The following is a 10,166-nucleotide window of genomic DNA, read 5'->3' on the forward strand; positions in this document are numbered from 1 at the left end:
ACCTGGAGTACTGTGTGCAGTTTTGGTCTCCAATTTGAGGAAGGACATTCTTGCTATTGAGGGAGTGCAGCGTAGGTTCACAAGGTTAATTCCCTGGATGGCGGGACTGTCATATGTTGAAAGATTGGAGCGGCTGGGTTTGCATACTCTGGAATTTAGAAGGCTGAGAGGGGATCTTATTGAAACATATAAGATTATTAAGGGATTGGACACGCTGCAGGCAGGAAGCATGTTCCCGCTGATGGGTGAGTCCAGAACCAGAGGCCACAGTTTAAGAATTAGAACAGAGTTGAGGAAAAATTTTTCCACCCAGAGAGTGGTGGATGTATGGAATGCTCTGCCCCAGAAGGCTGTGGAGGCCAAGTCTCTGGATGCTTTCAAGAAAGAGATGGATAGAGCTCTTAATGATGGTGGAATCAAAGGGTATGGGGATAAGGCAGGAACTGGGTACTGATCGTGGATGATCAGCCATGATCACAGTGAATGGCGGTGCTGGCTCGAAGGGCCGAATGGCCTACTCCTGCACCTATTGTCTAAATGTCTCAAATGCTGTGAATAAGGCATAACGATACCCAATTTTTGTTCTATTACACAATAAAAGTGAAGAGATTTGCATCCTTATACCTTGGTCATCAAGTAACAGAGTCTCTGGTTTGATGTCCCTGTGTGTAATTCCATTGCTGTGAAGATATTCCTGAAAGTAGGCAAAGACAAATATAAATCAGGTATTCTGAATTTACATCTTTTTCTAATTCTCCAAGCCCACAAAATATCAATCGTAGAAATGGAACAGATTTCTGGCAGAATTAGTGACACTAATAAGTCAGATACAATTGCTGGACAATCGGTTCAGAGAATATTTTGTGACTTAATCTGGGTGCACACTAGGCTTCCAGTGCCGATATGAAAGTTGAGTATGAAGGCTGGCCTGGAAGAATGATGAAACTTCTGAAGATGCTTTGGGAGGTCACCCATCCATGAACAGCATTTTACTGTCAAAGGGAACTATGGTGAGCTCCAAAATTGATCTCATTTGAAAATTGGGACAAAGCACTGTTAACCTCCTTACTGCTGGTTATAGTGCTAGTTCAATTCTGGCAGACAAAGCTCTTCGAGAGCAAACATGGGCAGGTCAATCCATCTATGATCATGCTCAGTAATGTACGTCGAAATAGAGAAAACTGCTGCTGCACGTCATAAACACTCACTTAAAACAAAGGGATAAATGATGAGGAGCACTTACCACTCCTGCTATCAGCTGCTGGAAAAACCCATCAGCATCTGCCTCGGGCATCCCCACGTCAGGCTCTGTGGGAAGGCAGATCACATTAATCAAAGGCTGAATTTGGGATCAGTTCGCAAATCATTAATATTGTCTGAAATTATGTCATTTTACATCATGCTTAAATTTAATCTCAAATCCCAGGCCTCATTTCACTCAGGTGCCCAAGTAGATGGATTCTCCAACGTGCCAATTGTACCCTATGATCAAATACAAAACAGTTGTGTACATTGCAAAACTTCTGAATGATCCATTGAGTTAAATGCATCAGAAACAGAGCATGAGCCAAATGGCTCTTCATTCCTGCTTCCCCATGCAATAAGATCATTATTGATCTGGTTTTGGCCTCTACACCACTTTCCAACTCTCTCTCTGCACCTGTAGATTTCCATGTAGTTCATATGCCTACAATATATTGTATATTCTATGGCTCTACCATAACTCTTAACGTGGAGAATTCCAAAGGATCACAACCTGCAGAAGAAATTCGTCTTCATCTCCTGATCAATGGGAAACCAATTACTCAAACTATATCCCATTTTCTCGATATCCTCACTTGGAGAAACATCGTCTCAGCATCTTGTCTGACAACACCCTCAGAATCTTGCTTCAGTAAGATCACTTCTCATTGTTCCCTACACGCTCACCCCTCGCCCCCATATGTGAATCCCCTGATTCAAGTATGTCCTTTATTAAAGACGAGATCTAAACTGTACACAGAACGCCAGGTGTTGTCTCACGAGCTCCCAATAAAGTTGCTACAAAATATCCTTACCCTTGTATTCCATAACCCTTACAATAAAGGCCAACATTCCATTGGCCTTTCTGCATATTTGTTTAACCTACACACCCTTTTTGTGTGCTAGAGATTGAGTTTGCACTGCAACATTCTCTAAACACCTCTCTATTTAACAATCAGGTTTTTCTTTCTTCTTTCCAGAGCAGGCAGGCAACTTCATATTTTGTTCTATATTATATTTCAAAGGCCACTTTCCTGCTCATCCACTTAACCTGTGCTCATCACGTTGCAGGCTCTTGTGTACTCTGCATCACCTGATAAGCCACTTATCTTTATATTTTCAACAAATTTGAGAACATACATCCGGTCTCCTCAGATTACAACCAATGCATCCACTATCTCTGATGCCACTCATTTGTAAAGATACAAATTTGTCCTGTTCTTTTTCACTGATAAAAATTAAAAAAAAATCCCTCTCCCTACAGACCTTTGCAATCTGTTATTACTTTCATTATTTAGAATCTGTAACTTCTCATTCCCAATTTTACAATAAGCCTCAAAAACCAACATTACTTTTGGCTTTTTACTTGTATTTCGGTAAAAACCCCATCAATATTTTTAATAATTTTCTTATGTGTCCCACATTCTTTACAATTTTTGTGGCATACCTTGTAGTTTTAAACTTTCCCAGTCCTCTTGACTACCATCAATTAATTAATCCTCATTACAACGTATATTATTTCAAAGATATAGCATCCTAACTTCCTTGGGAATTCTCCACAGATGGTGCACCCTTCTCGTGGGGCGTTTCTTCCTCCAGACTTTTGCTGTAAGTTAAGAAATACCTCCTTAAATGAGTGCTTGCACTGACATCAGACGCTAGAGAGGGCGGGCGGAACAGTTCGACAGGACTATCAGCTGAGAGGAGGAGTATTCATACACACCAGGTCCGCCTCTCTCATTTGGTTGGTGAAATATCAGCTATTTTACACGATCAGCTATATTCCAAAAGAGCTTTCGCGACGAGGGAGAAAAAGACAACTTCTGTCAAAGATTGAGAGAAATTACACCAAACCTACTTCAAACGTTGGAGAGAAGTAGGATAAATCGGTGTCCTGCAGACAGTCGGTCTAACTTAATAGAGGGAAGACTAGCAGGATCCGAAAGGGTCCGGACAGTTGTGGGTATCGCTTCTCCGCTTTTTGGCTGCATCGTCGCAAAGTGACAAAGGCAGTGTACAGCTTGCCGCTTGCGTTTTTCTCCGACCTCGGAAACTGCAGAACCATGGCCGGCAAAAACCCCGAGGTTTTTATGGACATCTCTATTCAGGATAAACCCCAGGGTCGCCTAGTGATGGAGCTAAGACCAGATATTGTCCCAAAGACTGCAGAAAACTTCCGTGCATTATGCACAGGCGAGAAGGGTTTCGGTTACAAAGGCTCAACGTTCCACAGAATCATTCCTGGCTTCATGTGCCAGGGTGGCGACTTCACAAAACATAACGGCACTGGAGGCAAGTCCATCTATGGGGAGAAGTTTAAAGATGAGAATTTTCAGCTGAAGCACACGGGGCCAGGCATCCTGTCCATGGCCAATGCTGGACCAAATACAAATGGTTCCCAGTTCTTCATATGCATCACAGGGAGCAGCTGGTTGGATGGGAAACATGTTGTGTTTGGATCTGTGGTAGAAGGAATGGATGTGGTAAGGAAGATGGAGAGATGTGGCACCATGAATGGAACACCAAAACCCACGGTTAAAATCACTGAGTGTGGGCAGTTGACCTAAAGTATTTGAATTTGGAATTGTACTGTTTAAATAAAGTGTGATTGTTTGGAACTCCAAAAAAAAACACAAAAAAACGTCCGGTGCTGCTGGCAGATCAGCTCGGTGAAAGGCGCTCTTTGGTCGGCCCGAAACTTGATGATCTACCAGATGTCCAGTGTAGACAGGAAAACCTGGATCAGGGGTCGATGGACCGGACCGTGAACCGGAATACCGTCTTTATGGACCGGACGATGACAACATATTTTGGTCTTGTTCTATACAGGAACAGTACTGGATGTCAGTTTTTTCGACAATTTCTAAAGCACTTAAAATTAATTTACAATTTAGCAAATTAACTGTGCTTTTTGGAATAATTCCTCAAAATATCCGTGATATCTCTATGTCTGACCATCATGTTATTGCATTTGTTACATTGATAGCTAGGAGGGTCATTTTGTTGAAGTGGAAGGATACATCAGCTCCCACTTTGTCACAATGGTTCTCTCAAGTGATGCTATGTCTTAGTTTGGAGAAAATTAGAAGTCGAACCTTTGAACCTTTATTTGATTTTGAGAAAAGATGGGGTTCATTTGCTCGTTATTATCATTTGAGTTAATTGATAGATTTCCTCCATGATCTAATTGTAAATTTTTGGTATATATTTTTTTTCTTGCTGGCGGTTTGATGTTTATTTTTAGAGGCTTTTTGTATGACGCATGGCTCCGGGTTGTACACCTAATGGGGTTTTATCCCAGATTTTCTGCTTAGTAGTGTTTTTTTAAAAATTATCAGCAACATTTTTCAATCTTTAAAATAATGTGTTTTTTCCTCTAGACATTGTGTTGCTTAATTTGATGTACTCGTGTTATTTTTGAATAATATAATAATAATAAAAAGATTTGAAAAGAAAAAAAGAAAGAAACTGCTGAGATACAGTCGGCTAAGAGCCAAGTGCTGATAAATAGGACCCGTGTAGAATTGATGAAGTTCCTGTCTCTTTCTCCATTCATGTTTCCTCCTTACGGCAGAACTAACCCTCTCACTGTGTCAGAATCAGTGATTAAAGTTCATCCCTGCACATTGTAATTTGAACCGTCTCACTGAGGGTCTCATGGAGACACAACCCCTGCCCTCTGCACATGTGATCACATCTCCCCTGCTTCTGACATGTCAAATAACCTCAGAATGGTTTTCTGATTCAATCTGAAGGTTATGGTACATTCAGCTCATCGTCAGACCTGACAAACCATGTCTTCCCACAGCTGGTTCCACCTGTTGGTGTGTCCTCTTTCCTCCACCTCCAGAGAAGCTGCATCTCCACACAAACTCCTCACTTGAGACGACTGTCTGTACCCGTGACACAGAAAATCACAACACTGTCACTCTCCTGATACCATCCGGGAAGCGGTACCGCAACATAAAAGCCAGGACCAACAGGCTCCGGGACAGCTTCTTCCACCAGGCCGTCAGACTGATGAACTGACGCTGATCTGAGTGTACACTATATTACATTGTCTATTTTATTTATTATAAATTACAATGATTACACGTTGCACATTTAGATGGAGACGTAATGTAAAGATTTTTACTCCTGATAGATGTAAGAAATTAAGTCAATGCAATTCAATTCCTGATTCCGTATCTGAGCTGCTCGCCTCCGGATATCCTCCGTCAACGAGCTCCTTCCTCAGTCACCATCTGTGAGATTATAAAAAACAATTAAAAACGATCTATCAGACAGCTCCTGTACCCCTCCGCCCCTGAACAGGTTCCCCTGTTAAAAACTCTCTGCTCAGCACCTTCCCTATTCCCTTTCCCTTTCAGACTCCCGATGTGCCAGCAGATCCGAATTCACCGTGTGGACATTTCTACCCCACAGGAGGCTGTACAAACCCGTGTCCTTCTCTGATATACAGCTCAGTGACCCCAATCCCTGTCTGCACTCGCAGCCCATGACGGTGACAGCTGTCCTAGACTCGGTAACTCACAATCTTGTAACACATAATCTTGTTCACAGCAAGTTTAGACAGTCATTAATATGAAGAGAGAATTGTTGTTTCCTGAAAGGACAGGCGAGCGAAGCTGTCTGATCCAATTCACCAGATGGTCCGGTGTTTACAAGTTAATGTGTCCCGGGACCCACACCCACACCCACTCATAACCCCGACCCACACAGACAGACAGACAGACAGACTGTCCCTTCGCCCCAAACCCCCTGCAGAACCACAAGGAATTGATCCACGGCCCGGGCTCGGTCGCAAAGTGAAAACCTGGGCTGAGGAGAGCCCGGAGACAAACACCCCGCTGCCCACTCCACCAACAACACGGCACAGCCGGACACATCTCACAACACCGGATCCGCTCCCGATGAAACCCGAATTTAATTTTGTTGTTCCAGATCGGACCCAACAAAAGGTGTTTTAAAATTGAAGCTCTCCCCTCACGTTACGTCACACAGCAGCCCCTCCCGCACGCGCCTGACGTCACCCATGGTCTCCCCGTATCTGCATCTGCTGTCACGAGCACGGTGCCTTACGTCACACACGCGCTGCTGTGCTCGAGCTTTTTCGGTTTAACGGCTGAGCTACTGAGCGCGAGGCACGCCCACCACCCGAACAGTCAACAGAGGAATTGAATTGATTGCAGAGCTGCGCTATTCCCATTGGTGCGAAGCGATGTCAATCACTGTTACACCCAATAGTGGAGGCGGACCAGCCGAGAGGGCGTTACCCGGTCTCCTGCCGCATTGCGACCTGCCCGTCAAATCGGAACAAAATCCCAAAGTAAATGTCCGCTTTCTGATTTATTTCCATTTCCCTCCGAGGGAAGTTGGGGCGTTTGTGAAGCGTCTCCTGCGGCCGGAGTCTGATGTATCGCTGAGAGGTAGGAGGAGACCGCTCGGCCCGTCGGTTTGATGCCGGTTCCCCGGGGAGGGAGAGGGATGAAGGATGAAGACGGTGAGAGAGGGGGCGGACAGGATGTTTGTCCCGGTGGGGACAGGAGGGGCTCATCTGTGGAAATGTCTGAGCCCACGGTGGTGGCGATTCACCACATTGGGGGGCAAACACCGGCAGACTGTTGCCCTGCAAGCGGGGCCAATGGTCCGGGCAAAGTGACAATTATTTGTGTTTTGTTGAGATTGTACCGGGAATATGTTGTAAAATCCCGCTCCCCACACTAACACGGGTTATACAGACCAAAGAACAAACTGCCGGAGGAACTCAGTGGGTCGGGCAGCATCTGTGGAGGGAAATGGACCGTCAACATTTCGGGCCGAGACCCTCCCTCTGGACTGAGAGTGGACGGGAAATAGTCCGAGAAAAGAGGTGAGGGGTGGGGATGGGGCAAGAGCTGGGGAGTGAGAGGTGGATCCAGGTGAGGGGGAGGTGGGAAGGTGGAAATGGTGACAGGGGTGGGAGGTGAGTGGTTGACCTGGAATACATATACTTTATAGTCGCCAAACAATTGATACTAGAACATACAATCATCACACTGATACTTGATTCTGTGCTTCCCACTCCCTGGATTACAAATATTAAATATTAAAAATAGTAAAAGTTAGTAAATATTAAAAATTTAAATTATAAATCATAAATAGAAAATAGAAAAATGGAAAGTAAGGTAGTGCAAAAAAACCCGAGAGGCTGGTCCGGATATTTGGAGGGCGTGGCCCAGATCTGGGTCAGGATCCATTCAGCAGTCTTATCACATTTGGAAAGAAGCTGTTCCCAAATTTGGCCGTTCAAGTCTTCAAGCTTCTGAGCCTTCTCCTGGAGGGAAGAGGGACGAAAAGTGTGTTGGCTGGGTGGGTCGTGTCCTTGATTATCCTGGCAGCACTGCTCTAACAACACGCGGTGTAAAGTGAGTCCACGGACGGAAGATTGGTTTGTGTAATGTGCTGGGCCATGTTCACGATCTTCTGCAGCTTCTTCCCGTCTTGGACAGGACAACTTCCATACCAGGTTGTAATGCACCCTAGAAGAATGCTTTCTACGGTCATCTATAAAAATGACTGTGGGTTCTAGGGGACAGGCCAAATTTCTTTAGTTTCCTCAGGAAGTAAAGGTGCTGGTGGGCCTTCTTGGCAGTGAACTGTGCTTGGTTGGACCAAGTCAGGACATTTGTGATATTGACCCTGAGGAACTTAAAGCTTTTGACCTGTTCCACTTGCACACCACCGATGTAAATGGAGTCGTGCTGTCCACTACTCCTTCTGATTTAAAAACCAATTCCTTCGTCTTGCTGACGTTGAGCGATAGGTTATTGTCTTCACAACATGCCACCAGGTTCTTAAATTCCTCTCTGTACTCAAACTCATCATTACCCGAGATACGGCCTACAATTGTTGTGTCATCAGCAAACTGATATATTGAGTTCGATGGAAACTTGGCTACACAATCATGGGTGTACAGTGAGTACAGCAGCTTCTCCTTCTCACATTTCAGGATGAACTCCAATATTTTACGATCACTTGCCCCTGTGGGTTCTTTCTCCTTAAGTGCTCTAATTAATTCCTGTTCGTTGCACAACACCCAATCGAGAATAGCTGATCCCCAGCTGGGCTCAACCAGGAGCTGCTCTAAAAAGCCATCTTGAGGGCATCGTAGGAAATCCCCCTCTTGGGATCCTGCACCTACCTGATTTTCCCAATATATCTGCATGACTATCTCTCATGACTATTGTAACATTGCTGTTTTGGCATGCATTTTCTTTCTCCTGTTGTAAATTGTGGATAATATACCTCCTACTGTATGGGGATCTTCAGAAAACTCCCATCAGGGTCATTTCACCATTGCTGTTCCTTAGTTCTACCCACAATGACTCAACATCATCCAACCGTATGTCACCTCTTTCTAATGATTTGATTTGATTTTTTCCCAACAGAGCCACAGCACCCTCTTTCCCTGCCTGCGTGTCCTTTCGATAAACATACCAGTATCTGGGACACGAGATATTGCAGATGCTGGATGTCTGGAGCGATACGCACAAAGTGCTGGAGGAGCTCAGCAAGTCAGGCAGCATCTATGGATGAGAATCAACGTTTTGGGCCAAGACCCTTCATCAGGACTCTTGACACCCAGCTATCTGGAATACCAAAAAACAATGACAATAGAAAAATACTGCAAAAGGGAAAACTTCTAACAACATTTGCTTCAAGGCTTAAGAACATTTACCAAGCAGACATCCATGGTATAACAAATAGAACAGAGAAAATAGAAATCTACAGCACATTACAGGCTCTTTGTCCCACAATACTCTGCCTGCCATGTAACCTACTCTAGAAGCTGCCTAGAATTTTCCTACCGCAATGTCCTTTATTTTTCTAAGCTCCATGTACATATCTAAGAGTCTCTTAAAAGATCGCATTGTATGCACCTCTACCCTCTCATCCTGCAGTGCATTCCATGCACCTACCATGCTCTTTGTGAAAAAATTACCTCTGACACACATTAGAAATGTGTGCAATAAAGGAACAGCAGTTATTATGGGTGACTTCAATCTACATGTAGATTGGGTGAACCAAATTGGTAAAGGTGCTGAGGAAGAGGATTTCTTGGAATGTATGCGGGATGGTATTTTGAACCAACATGTCGAGGAACCGAAGAGAGAGCAGGCTATTCTGGACTGGGTTTTGAGCAATGAGGAAGGGTTAATTAGCAATCTTGTCATGAGAGGTCCCTTGGGTAAGACTGACCATAATATGGTGGAATTCTTCATTAAGATGGAGAGTGACATAGTTAATTCAGAAACAAAGGTTCTGAACTTAAAGAGGGGTAACTTTGAAGGTATGAGACGTGAATTAGCTAAGATAGACTGGCAAATGACACAAAGGATTGACGGTGGATATGCAATGGCAAGCATTTAAAGGTTACATGGATGAACTGCAACAAATGTTCATCCCAGTTTGGCAAAAGAATAAATCAAGGAAGGTAGTGCACCCGTGGCTGACAAGGGAAATTAGGGATAGTATCAATTCCAAAGAAGAAGCATACAAATTAGCCAGAGAAAGTGGCTCACCTGAGGACTGGGAGAAATTCAGAGTTCAGCAGAGGAGGACAAAGGGCTTAATTAGGAAGAGGAAAAAAGATTATGAGAGAAAACTGGCAGGCAACATAAAAACGGACTGTAAAAGCTTTTATAGATATGTAAAAAGGAAAAGACTGGTAAAAACAAATGTAGGTCCCCTGCAGACAGAAACAGGTGAATTGATTATGGGGAGCAAGGACATGGCAGACCAATTGAATAATTACTTTGGTTCTGTCTTCACTAAGGAGGACATAAATAATCTTCCAGAAATAGTAGGGGACAGAGGGTCCAGTGAGATGGAGGAACTGAGCGAAATACATGTTAGTAGGGAAGTGGTGTTAGGTAAATTGA

At 44.0% G+C, this 10,166-nt stretch overlaps 1 protein-coding gene across 1 annotated transcript; it reads left to right on the forward strand.

Annotated features, from left to right (window-relative positions):
* Positions 1-3,254: 3,254 nt before the first annotated feature.
* On the forward strand, positions 3,255-3,824 carry LOC140206995 (peptidyl-prolyl cis-trans isomerase-like). Its single transcript, XM_072275314.1, has one exon. It carries the CDS (start codon positions 3,306-3,308, stop codon positions 3,807-3,809), a length of 504 nt encoding a protein of 167 aa, XP_072131415.1. The 5' UTR covers positions 3,255-3,305; the 3' UTR covers positions 3,810-3,824.
* The last annotated feature ends 6,342 nt before the right edge of the window (positions 3,825-10,166 follow it).

This window comes from Mobula birostris, chromosome 13 (genome assembly GCF_030028105.1).
Source record: "Mobula birostris isolate sMobBir1 chromosome 13, sMobBir1.hap1, whole genome shotgun sequence".
Taxonomy (NCBI): domain Eukaryota; kingdom Metazoa; phylum Chordata; class Chondrichthyes; order Myliobatiformes; family Myliobatidae; genus Mobula; species Mobula birostris.